Below are 24182 nucleotides of genomic sequence, written 5' to 3' on the forward strand. Positions count from 1 at the left end.
GGAGGGGTTTAGTATTCACATTTATAGTGGTAAGTGAGAGCAGCAGGTTTTGCATCCAGTGGAAATAACTGTTGCAGCAAGATGACCAATATCCGTTACACAGGGGGACAGTTTGACCAAGAATTACACTTTGACAGCAGGGCTGAATGCCACGCCTTTCCCTCTCCCTCACTGAGATGAATATTCAAGTGCAGTGTTAGCCTAGGACTGATTGATTATTTTTTCAGTAAAGATGCAGGTTTCCATGCTTCACCACAGTTGTGAGAATCAGTGTTAGTTCTTGGTCCTTTGCAGAATCTGCAGCAGTCCAGGGGAGACTCCTGTTTTCCATGGGCTGCTCAGCTGGTGTGTGGTGTCTGAGACATGGAGCTACCAGTGTGCTTGTCTCAGACAGACTGGGCTGCAGGCAGGGTGGCTGGGCTTTGGGGAAGGCCCTCTCCCTGTATTGCCAAGACATTCAGTGGAAATGGGGATGTTTGCAGTGGCTGGGCAGAGGGAGCTTGCTGACCAGCGTTGGGATGGATGCTGACCCAACACCAGCCTCCTTTGGGCTGGCACTGGTCACAGCCCATCCACACTCACCCACCAAGGCCTGGGGAGACTGTGTCCTGTTTGTCTTCTCCCTGAGCTCTGTGCTGATATGTAAATCATATCATTCTACTTCATGAGGAAATGCTTTGCAATCTCAGGAGTGCTTCCATGGGAAGAGGACACCTTTAAATGTACAAAAAACTCAGCAGGGTTTAGTTTTCTGTGAAAGGAAACATGACATGACTGTGACATATTGCCTGAGAATAAGGAATCATTTTTCTTTAAAGCAAAATTGCTTAGTCTTAGGAATAACATTTGTGTGCACTTTTGTGCAGATAGAACCTGGGTTTTTAAATTACATCAACCCAGCTTTTAATTTTGTGGGTGTAAATTGCACCTGCAAATCATTTTGTCTGCAAACTGCAGCATTTCGTATTTGATTTCCTGATTTCCAGTGGCTTCCTTAACTGCTGTCAGTTAGTTATTTTGATATACAGCTTCGCAGGCACTACTATTTTGGGAATAAATTGCGGTCTCAAAGCTTCAAACCCATTTCTGAACATCTTGTGGAAGTGAGAAGCTGGGTTGTACAGCAAACATTCAAATCTTTTGATACTATCTTCCAGTGTGAGGTCAGTGCTGGTTATCGTGGTGAAAGGCTTCATCTGTGGTATCTGTTGAGCAGTTTGACCTAACCAAAGCAAGAAACTGCAGCTGACGGCAAGATTCATGCGTGGGTGTTCTTGTGAATCACATTTTGTCACTGCCAGTAGCAAGTTTGCTCTTTTAATAGCTTTATTTCCTATTACCTTCCTTTACCTAGCTGTGTTTTCAAAACCAAGCCTATTACTAATGTGAAGTTACCAGCTGTCTGTTGTTTAGGTGACTGTGGGTGTGGGCATTCCATAATGAACTGTGGACATGTGTAGGCATCCACACATCAAAATCCTGGTTAGTTCTTCCCCACCACCACAGAAAATGACATTTTTAAATTCAAAACTCTTGCATGATTTTGGGGAAGTCACTGAGATACTAGCTGAGTAGTAGCTGAGATGTAGTTAACACAGCTGAAGTAAGAATTATAAAAACTAAGCATTTTGAAGTAAAAAGCATTAAAAAATAATTTTTAAAAGAAAAAACATTCATAAAACTTTAGTTTCTTAGCAGCCACATAGAGGTTGCCAGATTGATGTACTGGAACCCAGAGTTTTGCCAGGACATGTCAGGGGTCAAGGTGGGGACAGAGGCAACTGCCCGGTGCCTTCCAGCTTCCCCAGCACACCTCAGCCATGGATGGCAGGACAGGAACGTGGCTCTTGTTCAGGCTTTCCGAGGCTGTGCTGAGATTGCCTGGAAGAGGAGGCTTGAGGGCTGGCATCACCTGTGGAGCAGAAGTTGGATGGAGACCCATGAGCTTGTGTCATGTTGGGCTGTGAGAACAGAGCTCTCCCAGCGCTGCTGCTTCCTTTGCGCTAAAAGGAAATTCAGCCCTGGAGAGATAACGCTGTTAAATTCAGAGCACAGTAAGGGTGTGGCTCTGGTAACACATCAGCAAACTTCACCTTGGTGGTTTTGTGTCACTGGAAGGTTGTTTGGTACACAGAATCATAGAATAGTCTGGGTTGGAAGGGATCCTGTAAAGGTCACCTAGCCCAACCCCCTTGCAAGGAGCAGGGACACCTCCAGCTAGAACATTGCCTTGAACATGACTGAAAGCAATTAGTCAAACCTGGTTGTTACAGGCCTAATTTGTTGATGTATTCCTAGTTTGCCTGCATCTTTTACACAGTGTCTTCTGTTATTTTAACAGGGTCGCCATGTTAAGACTGGGCAGCTGGCAGCAATCAAAGTGATGAATGTTACTGAGGTGAGTGCAAAACCAGAAATAATAAGGTCATTGTTAAGCAGCAAGGAAAAATAAATAATCAGATCATGAGAAGGTGGACAGCTCATGAAAGAAGATCCACTGGTGTAAATCATGGTTCCTGAGCACCGGTTTGTGTTTTATAAAGTACTGAGTGGTGTTAACACAACCATATTTTTTAAGTGTGGCTGACTAATGGTGACAAAGCAATAAGGGAGTGCGTTGCCATATACTTTGGTGTTCAGTAATATCAAAGACAAGTCCCTTCCTGCTTATTTCTGGTTGATTATTTGCTTTCACAGATAGCAATTAAAAGATTTCCTGTATCTCTGCACTGCCTCTGCTGTGTTTCATCACATCCTATCCCCTCACATGCCAGCTGTTCCTCAGAGTAGTGCCCTGACAGCCAGCTAGCAGGATCATGTTAGAAATGCAAATGCAGTGCTTTTTTATTGTGATTTGACAGATATGGGAAGGAGATAGTTTAATTGGCACTGTCCCTACTCACATTTATAAATGGGTGTCAGTGCTGAAACAGGGTGTTGAGAAAGTTGCTAAATATTGGGGTTTCTCTCTCCTTTTATGAGCACAGCCAGTAGCGGAGCAGCTTGCCTCCTTGAGACCACATTAGCCTGAGCCCCAGGAAGGCTGGGGAGACTCCCTGCTTCTTCCTCTTGAGTTTCCTAGAAGTCTGGTTTGGTAGCATCCAGTAATGCCTACTTGGAAACAAAATTGAAATGGTCCTGCTTTAGGAATCACCTTGCTGGACTTGCAGGATTGAGAGAACAAAACAAAGCTGTTTAGGTCTGGTTTGCTGCAGGTGACAGAGCCAACATCATGCTGAGGAGCCCGTCCTGTTTGAGGGGCAGTGATAGCAGGTCACGCTGTTTTCACATTGAGACCTTTCATGGGAAGATGAGGAGCATGTTACTGCAACTGCCCAAAAGGGTTTTCCCTGGTGCTTTTCCCCCATTAAACCCTGAACAATTCCAGCTCAACTGTGCTCAAGTTTTCCTGCTTTCTGGGCTTGGCACAGGGTGAGTGTTGGGCTTTCTGCTCTTATTTCCACTTTCCTAGTGCAGAGTTGGCTGAATTCCTGCTGCTAGGGCACAGGCTGGCATGTCTTGATGCAGTCACTTCTGCTACTTCTGGCACTTTTGTTCCCCAAAAGTTCTGATTCTTTCACCACATCTACAGGGTTTCTTTTTCCAGTAAAAAGTCATTTCATCAGAAATTGCCTGCCCAGCTCCAGCTGTGATTGTTCAGATCTGGGGCACTCCAAGAGCTCAGCAGATCTGTCCTTTGCTGTCATGAGCTGCAGCCCCAGGCTGGTTTCTTAAGAGCAGCAGCAGGATGCTGTGGTCATTGTGGGATCCTCTGGACATCTGTCAGGAAGTGCTGCTGTATTGAGTTGCACGGGGGTGGGGGGAGTCCTTTGAAATGGTTAAAGGGGAGCTGATGGCAATGTGTGCTCATGTGCCTCTCCAGGCAGGCTCTGCTTCCTGTTTTTTCACAGAGCCAGACAAGCAGAGTGCTTGCAGAGAGACTGGATTCTTGCTGCTTGTCTCTTCAGCTAGCGGTGCAGGTGATCAAAGAGCTCTTCTCCAGCACATCATTCTCCATCTGCCTTTGCTTTCGTTCTTTCTAGAGAGCAAAATAACATTTAAATGTGAAACTTGTTGTTAGGCCTGCCCCAGTACTAAGGGGTCCCTTGGTGCAGTATTTATCAGCTGATGATCTCGTTTCCAGTTGTGGTCAGAGGAGTGTGTTTTCTAGTTCTAGTGCCACTGCAGATAGGCCCACATCTTCAAAAACAGCCTTTGATCATGAACCTGTCATCTCTGTGCACGCAGCCATCTGTGCCAGGGCGTGTTGGTTTGTGAAGCAAACAGCTTTCTGCACCTGCACATCTGTGAGCCTGCTTCCTTTCCTTCAGCAGCATTATTTATGAGCAGAGCCCTGGGACAGGGGGCTGCTGGTAATGCTGGCAAGAGGGCTGGTGGAGAGTGGAAATTCTGAGCGTGGGCATGCACTGAGAAGCTGAGGCTGCTTTTGTCCCTTGTCACCGTGCTTGGAGGATGTACTGATGCACTGAGGCTCAGCAAGTCTGGGTTCAGCTCCTGGCCAGCCTCGTGACATGGCCCATGGGGCACAATCACTCACCTTTACCCTTCTGCCTTGGCTTTCCCGTGGCATAGAGCAATCTGCCAAACTCACCGAGGCTCTGGGAAGCCAGAGTGCATTGGTCTGTGAAATGCCCAGCTGCTGTCCTGTGTAGCCCTTGGCCCTACAGCCTGACCAGCCCCTGAAGCTCAGCCTGCTGTCTGCTCCAAGCAGTGTCTCCCCAAGGCATCAGCTGTGCTGGGCAGTGGTACTTGGGCCCTGCAGACCAGGATGGGCAAGGGAAGGAGAAACAGATGCAGGGAGGGATCAGGTTATGGCCTTCAGGGTAAACAAAGACACAAGAGAAAGCAGGAATTGCATTTTGCTGGTCCTAGGAAAGGAGCATTACCCCAGTGCAGCTCCTCTTGCTCTTGCCAGTGGGTGTGGAAGAGCCTGTGGGCTGTCCAGGTTGTGCTCATGGACAGCCACATGCTTGGTTTTGTTTTAAAAACATGGAGGTCAGATTGCAGAGGAATAGAAAGTACTTGGATAAGAGCTTTGCCAGCATGGTTCCAACATCCAGGAAATTAACTGGGTAAAGGATGAAGAGTTGAAAAAGAGGCAGCAGCTATGAGGAAGTGGTTGGGATCTGCCAGCTCCCCGAGGAGAGCTCTGTGAAACCTTCAGGCTGGTGCTGAGGGCACAGCAGGGAGCTGAGCTCCACCAGGGCAAATTTCATGCTGATGGGCAGAGTTAAAAAAACTCAAACCCTTCACATCTGTACATTTTAAGTAATTTGGAGAAAGCTTTTACAAAGATGAGTGTTGCCCCTTCGCACGTTTGCAGAAGGAGCGGGCAAAATGCAGGAGGGACAGCAGAGGAAGAAGGGAGTCCTCCCTGTTTGTTCCTCTTTCTGCCCTTCTTCCCTAAAGATCCAGAAGCTTGTGTCGATGGCAGAACCCTTGTGCTCAGGTCCAGGATGACAGTTCCCATGTCCTGATTCTCTGCCTCCTCCTTACCTGCTTGTGTCCGCCCTTTCTCGTGTAGTGTCTGGAGTTCCAAAGGGAGCCTTGTATCCCTCAGGCACAAACTCTGACCTCTCACTGATTGTGCTCTTTCCACGTGCAGAGAATCCTGGAGGGTTTCCTGCATGCTGTCTGCAGCCAGTTCCCATTTCTCCTGGCCACTCCAGGTGCTGCACTGGGCTCCTCTTCAGCCTCACTCATTCAGTCTTACAGCATCCAGGGCTGTATCAAGCCAAGGATTAAGGGTCCTTCTTTCTCCCTAACTGCAAATAAAAGATAAATGAGCTATTTATTATAATGTGTGTAGCTTGAGAGCCTGTGTTCAACAAAGATTATTAAGAAACCTGAAATAGCTCCTTTAGCTGCAACTAGAGTTATTTTACATCTCTGAAGGCTTAGTACAGTTAGCCTTTGGTCTGGTAATGTGTCTCCTGGGTGTTGATGTTACTGGGAAAAACTTACTGGTCCCTTCTGTTGGGAATGATTTTTTGTGTGGTCTAGTTTAATAAGACACATCATATGCCTGCTCTTGAGGGAATCTGGCTTTAGCCTGTCATTTAGCTTTAATGTGTTGCTCCAGGTAAAAAGGTCAATGTGTCTGGCTTTGTAAGCAGGCCATTATGGTGGTTAAAAGAATGCTTCAATGGCAAAACTACTGGAAAATAGAGGAAAAGCACAGAAAAATGTCCTCTGGGGCTGACTTGTTCTTGCTGCTTCTTCTTTTCTTTTCCCCTTCAGCTAGTAAGTGCTGACTGGGATGTTTTACAACAAGGTAAATTAATTTTTGAGTTTGTGGTACTCCTTTTGACTGATACAAGGATACCTTGCAGCGCCACTCATTTCCTATTAAAGTGAATGTGATGGCAAAACCTGAGTGTGTTTCACTGGGTGTTGTGCACCAGAGCCAGCCAGCTCTGAGGGGGCCTTTCCAAATCAGGCAGTTCTCCCTGAAAAAGGGCATTTTTATTAAAACTTGTGCTTCCACTAGTTGTCTTTTGTGCACAATGTTGTATGGGCAGAAGAAGATGTCTGCCCTGGTGAGACTGAAACCAAGACAAGAGAAAACAGGCAGCTGGTGCCTGGAAGATGATGTTTGGGGTGTGCTAGCCCTCAGCACGCCAGGAGCTTCATGGATGGCTTGGTGTTAGGAAGGGAGAAAGCCCATGGTCCAGAGTAGGGCAGCCTCACAGCTGTAAGGAAGGAGCAGATCCTAACCCTGGCTTAGGCTGGAGTTTGATTTGTGGCAAGTCACCTCCTTCTTGGCTTTGGTTTCCTCCCAGCAGGACCCTCCACAGGACTGGGAAGACAGATTGTCTGATGTGTGCACTCAGTGCTTTTCCAAGTATTTAAGTAATGGAGTGTTAGGAACAATTTTATTTTTGTTTGAATCTGGGTAGTTTCTCCGAGACTAAATTACTGCATGCAGAAGCCATAAATGGGAGAGTAATAGGAACTGTCTAAGCTCCCTGAGGAGACAATGTGCAATTTTTATGCCTGAGTGGGGACAGTTTTGATTCTTTAGGTCAAACCCTAGGAATTCATTGGTTTAGCCCCATGGATCAGGGTGATTCAGTTGTCAGTTTAAGAGCCATCTCTCAGCTGCAGTCTCATAATCCCAGGGTAACTCTGCTCCCAGCCTCCTGCTCAAAGCAGGGTCAGCCCTGGGATCAGACCAGGTTGCTCACAGTGTCCAAAGACAGAGGTTGCTTTGCAGCCCTGGGGCTCCATGATCTCTGGTGCCCTAAGGAGCCTCCTGCTCTCTTTTTTGTTACAGAATGAAGAGGAGGAAATCAAGCTGGAGATAAACATGCTAAAGAAGTACTCCCATCACCGGAACATTGCTACATATTATGGAGCTTTTGTAAAGAAAAGTCCTGCAGGCCAAGATGATCAGCTCTGGGTAAGTGTTTGGTGTCATTTCTGCTCATCAGATTTACAGCTCCTTCTTTAGAGTTCCAGCATGCTTGGCTTGGACTCTGTCTCGGTGAAGCTCTGAAGTCATTGTTCTGAAGAATAACATATAAAAGAGAAAAATTACTCCTCCCTAGACATCTTCCATCCCTATGATTTCCTTTGAGGATGGGCATAAAGTATGTTATGATTCTTCTGACTGGTGCTGTCATTCTGATTTGTTGCTTGAACCCTTTTTTTTCCAAATTAAATTCTTCTCTAATTTTTTTAGTGAAGTGAAAGAGCTTGTCCTTTTTGCCTTCTCTCATTCTTGTTGCTTTCCTCTCCCTTTTTTCAGATGGAAAATGAAAAAAAAAGATGCAGAGGAATTGGCAATAAAGAAAATAAGAATAAAGAATCCTCCAATTTTTTGGCTGCAGGATTTTTGAAGTGCTGCGGCAAAATGAGGAATTTCAAACTTTTTTAAAAATTCCCATGTTTTTCAGTGCTGTTAACTCTTGCTTTTCTAATTTTGTATATACTAAAAAAAAACCCCACAAAAGAAAAACCAACCAAACAAACAAAAAACCTCCAACTACCTAAAACTTGTAGCAGGAGAGGAGCACTAGTGAGGTTTTTTATTTATTTAGCAGTGTCTGATTCAGGAAATGAGATTTTAAGTCATTTGGCACCCGAGAAGGCCACATGCAGTTTGCCATGCCTGGGTTGGGGTGGGAGTGGGTGTTTGCAGGTGTTCTCCCTGCTGGCCTGGTAAAGGTGCCCTGTGTGTGTTTGTGTCCCTGCAGCTGGTGATGGAGTACTGCGGGGCAGGCTCTGTCACCGACTTGGTAAAGAAGACAAAAGGGAACTGTTTCAAGGAAGACTGGATTGCTTACATCTGCAGAGAGGTTCTCAGGGTGAGTCCTGCCAGCAGAGCTTCGCTGCTCATTTGCAACAAAAAGGCCTTTCCAAGCCTTTGGTTGCTAAAATAGGTCACTAATGAGCATTATTGTTTAAAGGTTGTGATCCGTGGGGCTCGTGGGCTATGGTCCTTGAGTTCAGAGGAGCCCTGAGAGCCAGCATGATGGCTGCTTGACATCCCATATTGTTGTAGCTAATCCCATTTTCTGTATGAAGAACAGAAAATTCCTCTTTCCTATGGCAAAAAGCCATCTTCTGAAATTCCAGACACTGGGCACCTAGAAAAGGAAATAAATTTTCTGTTTTCAGTATGTCTGCCCTCCACATCAGGAGATCTTTCTGCTCAGAGCTTCAGCTGTTCATGACTGTAAGATCTTTCTGTCCATAATTCATAATTCCTTTACCTGCCAACACTCAGGGGTCACTTTTCCACACTATTAGAGGCAATGTTGACTAAACAGCATTCCAGAATCTTAAAGGTGGCCCTGCTGGGACAGTATTCCCCAAGACAAATCTTGGGGCTATATTTCATTCTATGCAGGCTTAGGGCTGCTTTCTTTATTTTATTTTTTTTTTCCTGGAAAGTACAGAGGATAAAACAATTCCCAAGTGTAATCTAGTGAACTAGCCTGGAAAAAAAATATGATGCTGGAGCCAGTCATTCTAAATTCAGAACCCATTACAGAGTTACTGGTCTGTCTTCTCTATAATAGAGTTTTACATCTTTTCTAAATAATGGTAAGATAAATCTGTTTTCTGGGAGTTGGAATTTAGCTGGCATGCTGAAGTAATGGTTGAATAGGGATAAAACTTTGTTTCTGGGACATAGCAATTGAGAAATGTGCTCAGCAGAGAATATTGGCCTTCTTGCAGAGATTTGTCACTAGCCTGAGGATTATGATCATTGTATCTTGAAAGTGTGGGGAGTTCTTCTGCAAAAGAAAAACACCTTAGTGGTGTGGTTAGGTTGCTCCTCATTGGCATGGCTGTAATGTCTCTGTTAAAGCAATTGATGCTAAAACATTTGGTTTATGCTCGTGCAACTGAAAACTGTAACAACATGTTGGTAAAACAAGGGACTGGATTTAATCATGCTTGTTTCATGACAAAATGGCCCGGTTGCACATGGATTGACAGTGCTTCCTTCTGGAAAATTTACAAGCTGGGTGGAAGCTTTGTTTGGAGCCATTAATGTTAGAGAGGCTAAATGCTGTGAGCGAAGCATCCCTGGATTACTATAATGGATTATTTCAGTGTGTTCCTTTATGTCTATGGTAGTTCAACCATGGGCAATTTTGAAATGCAGGAGGAGACAGCAAATATTAGCTGATTGAAAACAATATTTGCTGCATTCCAAAAGAGGTCTGACATGGTATTTTTAACTTTCTCTAGTCCATTTACCACTGAATTTCTCATTTTGTTGAATGCAACATTTAGACCACTGCAACCAGCCAGCTGCTGTCTCTGGTCCTCATAGAGAGCATTCTGCTTTCCCCTTTCTTCCTTTTGTTTCCTTTCAGCATAGAGTGTAAGAGCATCCCTTGATTCTGAGAGAGAAGTTTAAAATATTGCTACCTCATTCTCTTCACACTTTAATTTAAATATTGCTACAAGAATTTAAAATATTAAATTAATTGCTACACCTCTCTTCACACGAAATGCTCCACCACTGTCAGGCCTGTGGTGAAGAAGAGAATCAAACTTATGGTTGCTGTCCTCTCTCCTCCCTGAAAATGTTGCTAGTAACATCTAAAGGACTTTCCTTATGAATAAAGACTGAAAATAGAAAAACTGTAAAAAGGCAACAGTGCCATATTCAGGGTAATGTTAGGAAGAAAGAATAAATCTGGTTTTCTTTTAGGGATTGGCACATCTTCATGCTCACCATGTCATCCATCGAGATATTAAAGGGCAGAATGTTCTTCTCACAGAAAATGCAGAAGTAAAATTGGGTAAGTTTCCTTAAATGTGTGCTAGAAACCTATTTGTTAAAATTTAAGATTTCCACCTTGACTCAGAAGGAACTTTCAGTAACCTAAGTGCAGGATGTGTGCCAAGTATCATTAAGGTGTGTGTAACTAGAAAGAGTTGAATATGTAAAGTGTTCTGCAAAGTTAAATGTAAACTGTTCTGCAAGGGTGTCCCTCACAGCCTGAGGGCAGTACAGGCAGTCACACACACAGCCAGCCCAGGAAGTCACAGCACCATCAGGCCTTCACAGAGGATCCTGGCATGCAAAAGACTTCCAGAGTAAAATAGTTCAGGGAACAAATTTTGCTAATCCATTTTTCTAAAGGAAGCGGTCTTAGAGATTTGCATAAATCTGACAATAAGTGGAATTACTCATGTGTAAGGGCTACCACTGAATAACAGTCATCTCTCAGAAAAGTTGGAGGGTTTACTCATTTCCTTTTATTACTGTGACATGTCAGTGTTGACGACTTCTGACTTCCTAAAACTAAACTCAAGTACGTATCTCTCATGAGATGTCTTTCATGTTTTGGAAAGACATCACAGGGAAGTGTTTTAAAGGAGAAGTCTCAAGGGGAGCACTTCTTATTTGTGATGATCTTTACAGTCCCTCTCTCTGTAACTAACACTATTCACTGTAGAGTTGGAAAACAATAAATAATAAACATGGCTTGTGGGTGTGGGGTAGCATGCTTAGTTGGAGCAAGTAAAAATAGGTACTTCAAATCTCATTCTGGTTTAACCTTGTGGCAAAAACTTGGCTTCACTGAAGTCAAAAGGAGTTTTGCTGTCAAATTCAATGAAGGCAGGTTTTTGCTTGTAGTTCTCTAAATCATATGTACTAATTGTCAACTGTTCCCTCTTAAAACAGGTAAGATGGGGGTGTTGTGTGTTTTTATGGTCTTGTATAGTTACTATGTCCACCGTTCTTCACATGGTTGACAAAACAGCTAAACTTTTCTAACTCTGGGTAAAAATGAAACAGATTTATTGAGTATAATGATTTTAAAAAAGAAGAAAAAAAAGTTGTTTCCAGAGAGATTTAGCTCATGTGTCTTAAGGCAAAGAAGCTCAGGAGCCAAGAGGTTCTCAGTTCTATTCCACCTCAGTGTGAGAGTGTGCACTTCCCATCAGAAGCACAGAGCACAGAATGATCCCAAAGGTCAGGTCCATCTTCTTCTTGGAGAAGGTTTGCTAAGCGGACCCATGAAATTATAGCACTACAAATGATTTTGGCTTGCAGATAATCTGCAATGAGACAACATCAATGAGAAAATCTGCCCCTTGATAGTAACCACGGGGCTGTCTCCTTTCAGTCCTTCTCTTTCCCCCTCCTTTTTCTCCTCTGTGAATACCACTCCAGTGCTATCCCAGTGGATACAATTACTGTATTTTGGGGTTTTGTTCAAAGAGAAACACAATCACATAATTACTGGTTGTATGGACCCTTTTCATATATGAACAAAGCCATTTTGCTGTACAGTCCTTATGATAGTACCACCCTTTTCAGCACAAAGAGAGCCACAGGATTCACTCATCATAATGATCTAAGATGAGAATAAAATAGTAGATTCTCCAGTTTGTTCTGAGACAGTGTATGAACATAGGGAAGGATTTATTCCAGACACCTCAGAATGAAGTGATGTGGTAGTTCTTTCCAGCTTTCACAAGTGGCTATATTAGACACATCCAAATTTGCCTTGTGTGTAGTTACTATTTTTTCTTTCAGTCTAGTTGAAGACCTTGAGTTCTACTCAGTGTAGCATTCAAATTAAGCATAAATTATTCCATAATATTTTGTAGAGCAATTCCTCTAACCCACCAGGCAGATTTAGCATGCTAAATAATTTATAATTAATTTAAATAATAATTTAGTATTATTTAATTCTTCTGTCAAAAAGAAGGGGGAAAAAAGAGGCAGTTAAATCTCAACTATTGGATGAAATGTGCTGGAGGAGCTCAGATTTCATATATATTATAGAGCAAAGGTTTGATGTTCTAAACAGTATGAAAGTGACCAAGCACACCCTCTGCCCATGTGGATACATTTTTTTTTGCTAATTTCTTTATCTCTTCTGGACTTTTCAGTGGATTTTGGTGTAAGTGCTCAGCTGGACAGGACAATTGGGAGAAGAAACACATTTATTGGCACCCCATACTGGATGGCACCAGAGGTCATTGCTTGTGAGGAGAACCCAGACTCTACCTATGATTACAGAGTAAGTGTTAAACACTCCATAAGGTAAGAAAACATGTGGGTTATTGCTGAAATCCTGCTCATCTGAAAAGTTCGAGCTTCCTGCCTTTAAAACCACAATAATACTAGAACTGTACAAACAGAAGTATTTGTAATATGTGGGTGGCAGCTCTTTTTAAGAGTGAAGTTTCACTGTGAGTATTTTTTCTGAATTTGTAGTACATGAAATACACTTTCATGAACTTCTCTGCAATAAAAAAAAGTACTAAGAAGTTTGCAGGTCTGGATAGAAAAGAAAGGAAGGGAGGAGTTCCAAAGGAATACTTGAAGTAGTGTAATATTAATATGGCAAATTACTGCACACTGTGGTAGAGCTGTTTTGCTCTGTACTCAGCTGTGACTCCTGAGTTAATTGGCAGTAATTAGTATCCCTTTGCTCATTCATGAGCATGTGACTGCAAGTGGTTTCCCATCCTGGAATGGTTTCTGGTCAGTGGTAGGGTGGCTGAGGCACAGAATTTCCTGTATTTCAGTTGTGGTCATTGCCATGCAGCATGTTTTCCAGGGATGGTTTTCTGAGCAGGAATCTTCTGGGTGACCCTGCAGTCACTCTTTAGTTCAGGTGGTTTCTCCATTGCCACTTTGCACCTCTCCTTCCAACTGTGGCTTCAGCAATATTTATAAGAACCTGTTACTGCTTCCATTTCCTGGTGTTTCAGAGGCTGTGGTTCTCCCTTGCTGAGACCTTCTGTGCTGTGTGACTAGAGACTTTGAACAGAAAAAATCAGACCCCAAGGCCTGACTACAATTCTTATTCTATCAGTGTAGAAACTCAGCAATGACTGCTCTGAATCAAGCATTAAAACCAAGAATTATTTTTGGCCAGAAGGAGAAGGGTGAGGCACTGCTGTGTCTTGCTGCCTCATGAAAACAGATTTAGGACATATATTTAAAAAATGTCTGCTATATTCTGTCTGGCTCTTGTTTTTTGATTGCAGAAGGTCTGCATTTTGGGGCTGGCTGCTTAAATGATGGATCAGAGTTGCATGGGGAATAGGAAGCTTCTGGCTGTTAGTATGTTTCCTAAAAGCTCAGTAGGGAGTGAGAAGGGAGCAGAATATTTTTCACTCCAAGTAAAACAACATGATCCAGGAGAGATCTAGAGGAGCTGTAAAAAAAAAAAAAAAAAAAAAACCAAAACATACCCAAGAAGAAAACAAACAAGCAAAACAACCAAACTTGAATGCTGCAATGAGCATTGTTTCTTTTCCTGCAGAGTGACCTGTGGTCCCTGGGAATCACAGCTATTGAAATGGCTGAAGGAGCTCCTCGTAAGTGGTTTGGTATAAAGGTGGGGCTGTTCTCTGCTAAAATAACTCATGCTTGGTTAGTGCACTGCTGCACAGAATTCTGGTTCTGTCTGTATCTTTAACACTCTGTGACTTTTTCTCTTTTGGGCTCTTTTGCTTTCTTCTTCCTTTTAGACTCTTTCAGTCTGTATTTTGGTTCCTTGCCTTTATTTCATGGGAACACAAAACTTCTTTTCTTAAAGCTCTCATTAGCATCAGTTTGTTGATTGCTGCCTGTGGATACAACTAAGCAGAAGTGATTGATATGTTAGCAGAAAATATTGTCAGGAGTGCCTTTGGGTTTAGGTCACTAAAAAAAATTAAGGCAATGGAAGAAGGTAGGCCTAAAGGTTATTTTTTTACTCTGAAAGTTTGTTTCTGACAGATTTTGGGACTAATATGGCATTTACTCACATGTAATGGCTTTGATCCATGACCACACTCTCAGCCCAACAGCAGATTGCCACAGTTTCACAGCCTGCTGCCCCCTCTCTCCCAGACAGCCTCTTGCAGGTCAGGCAGAGATCTGTGGGTGCAAAGTCCTTGTGCATTTTTGTTGGCATGGAGGGCTGGTGGCTTTGCCCAGCTCCTGCAGAGCAGATGGGATGTGTGGGGTATCTGGTCACTGCTGAGAGCAAGGGAGATGAAATCCATCAAACTCTGGCCTGAGCCTGAGAGCACGTAGGCTGTTTTTAAACAACCCACTTGGCTGTTCTCCCATCAGACTTGGTTTTTAGCAGGAGCCAGCTGGAGTTCAGGAGCACTTTCAGACCCTGTGCTTTAGCCTGACTGAAGCTTAATCCCCAGACATGAGTCCATGGGGAGTTTTCTTTGTGAGAGACTTTGTAATTTTGCATGCCAGTTCCTCATGTATTTGATGTTTTCCCCAGTTTTGACAGGGAAGTACTGTGGATTATATTCTGTTGCCTTGTGTTTTGTTTACTGTAGTACAGCAGTGTCTGGGACCCAGAGCTAGAAACCAGACTTCTGCCCCTCATTGCCACTGTATCATGTACTATTGAACATACCAAGGAAAACGTCAAAGCCAGAACCAAATGTGAGAAGGGCAGGTGGAGGCAGACAGAGAAATTAATAGAAGGTAGGGAAAGCTTTACCAGAGCTTCTCACTTCTGCTGGTTCTCACTGGTTCTGTGGTGCTTTAAATTCATTTCTGTTAAGAGCATCACTGCTGAACACCTAAATAATGTAAGAAATCAGCCTCCATGTAGGTCCTATCAGTTGTCATTCAGTAGCTCTGTTTGGTGAAGGGAGACCTTTTACTCTCAACATTTCTCCCTGCCAGACAGAGCACACTCAAAATTCCATACAAAGTACAAAGAGATGTGATGGTATTTGCTTTCTCCTGAGTTCCTTGTAGCTTCAGCTTTCCACAGCAGTAGCCCTGAAGAGAAGTACAGTGGGCTGGAGAGAAGGTAGCTTTTGAATGCAGGGGTAGAATCTGTGGCACATTGCCTGATAATGGTGCTCCCATTCCCAGAGCCCAGGATGGTTGAAATGTGTGCTCTGTCATTCTGCTCTGTGCCACAGGGCAGGTGAGCTCTGTTCTTTGTATTAGCTTTTCTTCATCCTGGATTTTCTCATATGCCATGAAAAATGTGGCAGAGTTTGGTTAAAATGGAGCTTATAATTTATCTGAAACCAGAAGCCAGACATAATAACTAGATAAATATTTCAATCTCAGCTTTAACTTCTGTGTAGGTGCAAACACACTTTTGTGTATGGGAAATATGACCTTTTTTATGTCCTTCTGAAGCTGTATGCATAAATATGAAGAAAGTTGTACTTGTTCCTGCCTTGCAGCCTTTCTTTTAAATCTCTTTTAGCTGGAAATCTCTGTGTACTGAGACTTGATTTCATGGCTGTAGTGTGAATTTGGTTGGCTCCTGGTGGGGCTCTGGGGAGAATGCTGTGATGTTGGAAGTGGAGGTGTTTGGAAGTGGGAAGTGAGGTCACAAGGGGTACATGCATCCTTCCATAATTTCTGGTTTCCTTTGCAGCCCTGTGTGACATGCATCCCATGAGAGCACTCTTCCTCATCCCAAGAAACCCGCCCCCAAAGTTGAAATCCAGAAAATGGTAAAGAGATGTATAAAAAACTCGTATTTTGCTGCAGTGGGGGCTTAGGAGGGCTTTTAGCTCTCTTGTCCAGAAATAATGATTTTGTTAAATTGTTTAGTTATCTAGGAGGTGATTCCTAAGCTGTTTCTATGAGCTGGATTGAGCCAGAGGGCAGATATAGTTGACCTTTGGGAAGCAACACCTTTCTATTTGAACTCTGCCTAAACTGTGGCAGTTGTTTCATTTTGGTGTCTGTGACTGAAACTGCAGGGTAAGCAAGGAAGTCTTAGATGTGCTGCTTGGGGTCAGGGCTTTATCAGATTGCTTGGACATTGTGGGGCTAATGGCAGTCACCTGCCCTACAGAGAATTACTTTTTGTTTTAAATTAAGTGTATAAAGAAAATCTTCAGCTTATCAAAAGGTCAAGGGCATTTTTGAAAGGCTTGTGTTGGCCAGATTGTGGTTTTCTTGATCAGGATGTAAATTCAAGGTAACAACTCCTCTTAGAGGAGGGTGAGGTGAGGCTCACCTTCAGCACTTTGCTGGTCACAGGAGTCTCACTGGTGGCAGAACTCAAGTTGTTTCACTCAGTTCCAATGTAGAAGGAAACCTTGCAAAATTAGTGCTTTCCACCCCTGAGATAGTGCTTGGTCCACAAGTTGAAAAGGGTTATTGGTCTTTCTCCATTGTTGTGTCTTTTTTAGGTCCAAGAAGTTCCTAAATTTTGTTGAGAGCTGCCTTGTAAAGCATTATTTGCACCGTCCATCCACGGAGACCCTGCTGAAGCATTCCTTCATCCGCGACATGCAGAACGAGCGGCAAGTGCGCATCATGCTGAAGGACCACCTGGACAGGACAAGGAAGAAAAAAGGAGAAAAGGGTAACACAGCAAAACCAAAATAAAGCACACTTCAGAGAGCATGTCCTCTTCAGATTTTGGCAGCAGAGCACGAGGCAGATGCAGCTGAAAGACTAGAACCAGGAAAACTGAGAAAGCGTTGTCCTCGATAGTGGGGCCATTTTGAAGATTTCTTTGTTGAAGCCTCGGTCCTTAATGGTGTTTGAGTGCTAAAGTCCTTGGAACCTTGAGTTATTGAGAGCAGCCCTGCTGCTAGCAGGGAGCAAGGATTCCAAGTGAAGTCTGGGTCTCTGCTTTCTTGAGCAGTGCTCCACAAGTGTTTCCTTGTCTCTCTGTTCATATTTCTGTCCCAGATCCAAATTTAGCTTTTGGATATCCATATAATTTTGTCTTGTGAGTTCTTTGGGGGCAGCAGGACTCTTTAATTGTTTTGAAATGGAGTGCACAAAAGAGACCTAGAGAAGACCTCCAAGCTCCAGTAAAATACAGATGTTATAATGAATCACTTCCTTCACAGTGTGTATGAAGAAAAAGATAATTCATATTTGTTCCAAATTCCAGGCTTATCCTTCAGAGTAAAATCTGGAAGAAGCAGTGCAGGAATTGGGGTGATACTTGTGAAGATGCCTGCTCATGGCAGACTAAGGGGTGTGCAAAGGGGACAGAGACAAGTGGCTTGTTGACCAATGACCTTGCCCTCTCTCCCCTTTTCCCCTTCATCATGTTTTATACTGCCAGAAATGCTGTGAGGATCAGGGACTGTGAGAGCAAACTGGGAAAGCACTATGGTGTTGGAAGGTGTCTTATAAATGCTCTGATTTGACAACAGGAATATTTGCATCTAAAATGAAATTGCTGTTGCAAAGTAGATTTACTGACTCCAGTAATAGGTGCAAATTCTGCCACCTCTTACAGCTATGAATCTCAAAGCACACTGAAATGGAAAGATAGTGAGTTGGAATTTCTCACAAATGCCCTTGAAAGGGGTGGAGGAGTGCAAAATGTCACTTCTTCATAAATAGTTATATTTTGACCTGAAAATACTATTTGTAATCAAATCTCCTCTGAAAAGGAGAATAGTGTGGAATTGTCAGACTACACACTTCAAAATAGTAACTTCAAAAAAAATGAAGTGACAATTTAGTATGTACTGCAGCCAACAATTCAGGGTAGGACCAGTTTGAAATTATCCCATAAAAACTGCCTTCATGTCAGTCTTGAAGAGGACTTTAAAAGTATGGGTCATCTTTTAAAACATTGTGCTAAAACTAGTATTAGTTTTGGTTTTCTTTTTTTGCTTACCTAATTATTCCCTTTGATACAAAAGGAAACCTGGATTTACTGATGGCCTCAGCAAAGCCATGACAGCAGAGCAGCAGAGCAGGGCAGTGCCAGCTTTTATGTCCTATCTAAATGTCTTTTTGAAAAAACCCTCTGCTGCTGGTGCTGTGGGGGTTGGGTTTCTCTGTGGGTTTAGCCTAATTTGTTTCAGATTATAGAAGTAGGTTAGTTTTACAAAACCAATACAGTCAGTCGCAGGGAAAAGGTGGGTGTGTGTAAAGGGGCTGCCCTGAATCATTACCTGAACTAGATTTTGAATTATATACATGGATATTTTGCCTTCCCTCAGCGTCCCTATACAACATGTGACTTTTAAATTCCAATTCCTCCTTAGCCTGTAGTTCAGGCTCAATGCTCAGAGATGAAGTTCAAGATCATGTCTTAAATAACAGCATCCTCCTCTGGTGTTTGTTTATTCTCTGTTTTAGAAGAAACGGACTATGATTACAGTGGAAGTGAGGAGGAAGATGATGAGCTGAATGAAGATGAAGGAGAACCAAGGTTAATTTTATTACTGAAATAGAAAATTTGACTGCCCAAGCTGTTCTCATTGAAGGCAGCTCTCCTCAGCCAGAATAGCTTTTTTAACTTGCTCTGAATCCCTAATCTCCTGGCTCCCCTTTGGTAGCTTTAACTGTTTTGTAGCTGTCAAACATAACTGCTGAGTATAAAATGTCTGTAATAAGCTGCTGCTTTAGTTTCCTTGCAGGAGGGGGGAAGCTGTCAAATGAAGGACCCAATAATCAGCTTCAGGCTGGTTTGTAGCACACCAGGTGTGGCTATAGAGTCAACTGCTGGAGATATATCATGCCTTGCTAACTCAGGGCAACAAACATTCTCAAAGCATCTCTATTCTCTCTTTAATGCATTGTTTTGTCACGTAGAAACCTCCTCTTTGTTTCAGCTCCATAGTTAACCTCCCGGGGGAGTCAACTCTGCGCCGTGAGTTCCTGAGGCTGCAGCAGGAGAACAAGAACCGCTCAGACCCTCATCGGCAGCAGCAGCAGCTGAAGGACCAGGAGAAGTACAAGCAGCAGCTGCTGGCAGAGCGGCAGAAGCGCATCGAGCAGCAGAAGGAGCAGAGGAGGAGGCTGGAGGATGTAGGGGGCTGGCTTGTGCTGTTATTCCATGTCTCATCACTAATGAAAAACGTGCCTGTAGGCAGTAGGCTTTGCAGGGCTAGAGGGCTGTGTTAAATTGTCAGCTTGCCCTGAATTGTAGTCTGGCACCTTGGGAGACCTGTGTCACTTTTGAACACAGAACACAGATTTTAGATGGACTCTGTCCTTTTCCTGCTGATAGCCTGCCCTGAACTCTGAGAGCAGAAGGGGAAGGGCATTTTCCTTGAATAGGCTTGGTGGTGCTAGCCTTGGCAGATGGGATGAGAGATCCCCATTTCTTCCTCATATGTATTCCCTGGTTTGCAATCTGTTTGTCTGGTCCAGAGTCTTGGTCCTGCTTTTGTTTAAGATATTAGAAGACAGCTGATTGCCTTTTCAGCTGCCTGACACACTGTTGTCTTAGAGGCAGAGCTAAATCCTAAAATCACAGAACTATTAAGGTTGGAAAAGACCTCTAGGATCCAGTCCAACCATTAACCCAGCACTGAACGTCCACCACTATATCTTGGTGCTAAGTGCCACATCCACATACTTTTTTCAACACTTGCAGGAGAGCTGGTTCCATCTCTTCCCTGGGCAGTCTGTTCCAATGCTCGACCAGCCTTTCAGTAAACATATTTTTCCTAATATCCAATCTAAACTTGCCATGGCACCACTTGTTTGTTACCTGGGAGAAGAGCCTGACCCCCACCTGGCTACAGCCTCCTGCCAGGGAGTCGTGCAGGGCAATAAGGTCCCCCCATAGCCTCCTTTCCTCCAGGCTGAACACCCTCAGCTGCTCCTCATCAAACTTGGGCTCCAGACTCCTCCACAGCTTTGTTGCCCCTCTCTGGACACACTCCAACCCCTCAGTTTTTCTTTTGCAGTGGCACAACACAAAAATCACCAATGTGTCTCTTCTCTCTTGTGTCTGATATAACTTGAGCATTGTGTGAACACTTCACAGCTGACATTTGTGAAGCACAGTGCTGCTCCAGCAAAATGGGAACACTGGGAAAAAAACCCTTCCTTCTTGAAATGTTGGGAAGACATTTGTCATTACATTAGTTGCCAGCTGTCAGGGAGATCTCACATGCCTCATAAATAACAGATCTGCCCTGGGCTGCCAAAAGGACAGAGGTTTCACTTCAGGTTTGGCAGTCACGGTGGTGGCAGCTTGTCCCTGCCCACTTTTGCTCTGTAGTGTGTCAGGTGTCCCCCCTTTAGTGACTGCAGAGCAGGAAATGGGCCTTGTGATTTATGAGCCCTGGCATGAGTAACTGGTGGGTACTAAAGTAAAGTAAAATAAGCAATGTTGTTCCCTGGCTTTCTTCCAGCACCAGAGGCGAGAGCAGGAGTTACGAAGGCAGCAGGAGTGTGAGCAGAGGTGGCCAGAGGTGAAAGTCAGTCAGAGAAAAGAGGAAAGGGGCAAAGAAGACAAAAGGGCTGTGGAAGATGAATACTTCATAGTAGATGGACAGAGGAAATTGGAAAAGAAGCAGGTATGGAGAGGGTGTCTGCTGACCACAGTTTGTAGCTCCCTGTTCTGTATCTGATGTCATTCTCAGTTCCCTGAGGGTGTTCCCATCCTTGAGTCATGGACCAAGGAGGGACTTTACTAATGCATTTACTGCCTCTTGTTCTCAGATTTAGCCTTCCTTTGTGTTGACTTAGGCATTACTGAATCACCCTCCCTATCTACAGCAGGGACAATGCCTCTCCCACTTTAGTCCCTGCTGTTCCTCTGTGCTGAATTGGTCTGATTGAAATTCCTTTACCCTGAAAGCTTCCAGCATCAGCTAAACCTAAGCTTACATCTCCAGTCCCCATTTTGCATTCATGTTGTAACCAGGATCATTTCTTTTCCACAAAAACAGTGGAGCAGAGGTTAATTTTAATGCTGAACTGCCATTATCAAGTCTGTCACCTTGACCACAATGTTTTTCTAATGTTTCAGCTGCATATTGATTTGTAATCAAACAGAAGCATGCAGTGTTTGATTAAAGACCTCTGGTTTTAGTAAAAGTTAAAAGAACAAATATGATCTTCTGACCTGGTGTCTAAAAAACCAAGCAGTGTTTGGTGCCACTTTATTCTTCCTGTTGCTCAGGGTTCTGACTCTTCTGTTAGCCCTGCTGGAATTGTGGTCACTTTGTTCTTTGAAAAGCCACTATTTCCAGCAGACAACTTGGTTGTCCTCCAAGGCATCATTGTCTCTGAGGTTCATCACTCTGCTTTCAGAAGATGGAAGATGTGCAGCACAACAGGAAGATGCACAGAACCCTCCCCAAAGATCAGACACAGCTGCTGTCTCTCCAGCATGACCACAAGCAGAAGAAGAAGGAGCCTTCCAAGGGTCCAAATGCAGGAGTGCATCCTCCATCGAGCAGCACAAGCAAAGAGGTACTGTCTTGGCCAGGGCAGCATTTTGCTGCTTTGAGGTTTATGATGCTGTAGGAATGCTGAAGCAGAGAGCAGACTGATCTTTAAACCTACATCTGGAGCTTGACCTGTCTTTCTACACATTTATGCTACAGTCTTCAGTTTCCATTAATATTCAGAGGGTAAGGGAAAGGAAGAATTGTTCTGTCACTCCTGTTTGAGTTGAGGGAAGGGTTTGATTGGTGAGTGGACAAATGAGGTTCTTCTGGTCAATAGGTGTCATTCCCTTGTCTTTCAGAGAGGCATGAAATAAGGTAATACCACCTGAGGTTTAATAGAGATCTTTGCCTCATGTTAGGGTTCACAGAACTGACCCAGGCACAGAACAGCATCCTGCCTCCTGAGCGCAGATCTCTGTGCCCCAGCAAGCAGGCTGTGATGTCTTTTCTTGGTTTTTATGTCCCAGGATAAGGTTTGATGGATCAGGGATAGCCACATAAGTCAGCCTGTACTGCAATCCATTTTCCTCCTTTGCCAACTCTGACAGTATTTCTATCCACCAACTCATTCTGGTCACTGTCACCATGTCATGAAAAGCTCTGGGTCCATTTCCATCTCCTTATTCCTAGCATGCTTTTTTATATAATCCCAACTGGTTAACCCAGTTCTACAGCTGTTGTGTGATTCATTTTGTCACTAAAGACTGGGTCAAAATCTCAGCAGCTCACAGGTGCTTCCTCAGTAAAAGAGTGGATCTGATGTTCTGTGCAGTTATGGCAAAATGCAGTCATCTTCCCAAAATGCCCAAACAGAGGTGTGAGGAGAGCTCATGCACATGTAAATAGGAGAAATGCAGTGCAGCTTCTTAACACCTTGCTGCTGCCATCTTTGTAATCTTCTTGTGTGTGTGTGTGCTGCAACTATTCCCTGAGCTGAAATGTCCTGTACTGATAAATAGTTAAATGTAACTGCTAGAATTGGTGAAATGATGAATTTCAGTAACTGAAAAGAGTCTACAAACAGCTAAGCAGCAGCATGAAGTTAGGAAAACAAAAGATACTAAGCTCCTTGTTAGAAGAGCAGTTTGTGAAAATGAGAGTAATTCTGTTTGAAGTACAACCTAACTGTCAAAACCACAAATGCCCTGGTTCTAAAGGCTTTATTGTACTGACTGATTAAGCAAATCGTTACTGAAATTTGAATGAACTGCTCTTGAAATCAGTATTTGTTTGATGATGGAGGGCTGGGTTTTATTCCAGCTGAGGAGCAAATTGAGTGTGGACAGAGAAGTAAGCTGCTTTTTCTAAATACACAACATCAAAGTCAATAGAAAATCTTTGTCTTTTCTTGGCCTTTAATGGATGAAAATACAACTCTGATGATTAATTTATTTTCTACTTTACTGTAGTTAGAAGACAAAAACCAATAAAATACTGCCTTAGATACTCATCTCTTGTTTTGGCATGTGTTTTGTAAATTACTCCTTGATAGCAAAATGAAGAATTTACTGTGCAATCACTGTTAACTTTTAATTTAGTGTAATTAGTTGCAGATTAGTTGCTTTTTAGGTTCACAGCCTGAGACTTTTGTCATTATGGCCGCAACAGTATGTTTGAGTTTTAAGGCTATTGTACAATATTATTTACTTAATTTCAGAACTTCTTGGAAGTCACAGATCCTTCCACTAAATTGATAATTGGTGGTACAGTCTTTTTTGGTTGAGACTTCTTTGTCAGCGGTCTTAACTATTTGCAATGATCTAAAAATGCTTTAAAGTTATAGCTGTTTTTAACAGGGATAAGTCAGTGATTTTGCTCCTCTTGATACTGAACTTTTCCAGTTCATTAGCCAGAGACATGTTAGTTCCTCTGTTGAGAGGAACCTGCATGGTGACAGTGGTACTCAAGAGTGGGTTTGTTTGTACTTTTTAGGGCTCCCATTTCTAGGACCAGTCATCAATACACAGAAGAGCTTGACAATTATAGTTTCATTGAAACATTAAAAACAAACAAAAAATCCTAAAGCCCTGCAAAGCCTCAAGTTTGGGGGTGCAGAGCTCTCTCTTGGGAGTTCCTTGTCTTTGCCATTGTGCTTATCCTGTCCCCAGCAGGTCAGGACAATTTTCCCCTGCACATCTGTGCCCAGATGTGAGCTCACTCTGTGCTGAATCTGGTCCCACCAGCGCCAGAGTGAAGGAGCTGGGAGGCAGACTCCAAGCTAGCTCAGTGCCCGGATGGGGTTGGCGTCAGTTCTGGAAGCCCAAAGTGTCACCTGCATGAGTTTGCGTCTGGATCATAAAGCCTTTCATGCCAGCTCCCCTTGGGCACAGAGCTGGAGGGTGAATTATCATCTCTGGCTTTTACATTTTCTTCCTTGCTTATTATGAGTTGCAGGTAATGAAAATGTGGCCTCAAGAGCATGTTCACTGGAGCTAGAATTTCATGGTTTGGCTGTGGTTTCTTGTTTTAGTAAGAGGGTGTTTTTTTAGGTTTTGGTCTTTTTTTTTTTCCACAGTGAGACAAAGTGGAATAATTTTCCATGTCCTCAGCAGTTTCGAGGCTGTGCTAAG

General features: G+C 43.4%; 1 protein-coding gene across 2 annotated transcripts in view; it reads left to right on the plus strand.

Moving 5' to 3' along the window:
• NRK (Nik related kinase) overlaps positions 1–24182 on the plus strand; it is an 86644-nt gene that overhangs the window by 25121 nt on the left and 37341 nt on the right. The window contains exons 3-14 of one of the 2 annotated variants that reach the window (XM_084213191.1): positions 2342–2398; positions 7298–7423; positions 8220–8330; positions 10196–10286; positions 12394–12524; positions 13779–13833; positions 15870–15948; positions 16636–16811; positions 18560–18632; positions 19036–19231; positions 20569–20733; positions 21473–21634. In XM_084213191.1, coding sequence (XP_084069317.1) covers positions 2342–2398; positions 7298–7423; positions 8220–8330; positions 10196–10286; positions 12394–12524; positions 13779–13833; positions 15870–15948; positions 16636–16811; positions 18560–18632; positions 19036–19231; positions 20569–20733; positions 21473–21634 — 1422 coding nt within the window. The remainder of the gene's footprint in view (positions 1–2341; positions 2399–7297; positions 7424–8219; positions 8331–10195; positions 10287–12393; positions 12525–13778; positions 13834–15869; positions 15949–16635; positions 16812–18559; positions 18633–19035; positions 19232–20568; positions 20734–21472; positions 21635–24182) is intronic. The other variant, XM_084213192.1, reaches the window with a different exon arrangement.

This window comes from Fringilla coelebs, assembly GCF_963513975.1.
Source record: "Fringilla coelebs genome assembly, chromosome: 11".
In the NCBI taxonomy this organism is placed as follows: domain Eukaryota; kingdom Metazoa; phylum Chordata; class Aves; order Passeriformes; family Fringillidae; genus Fringilla; species Fringilla coelebs.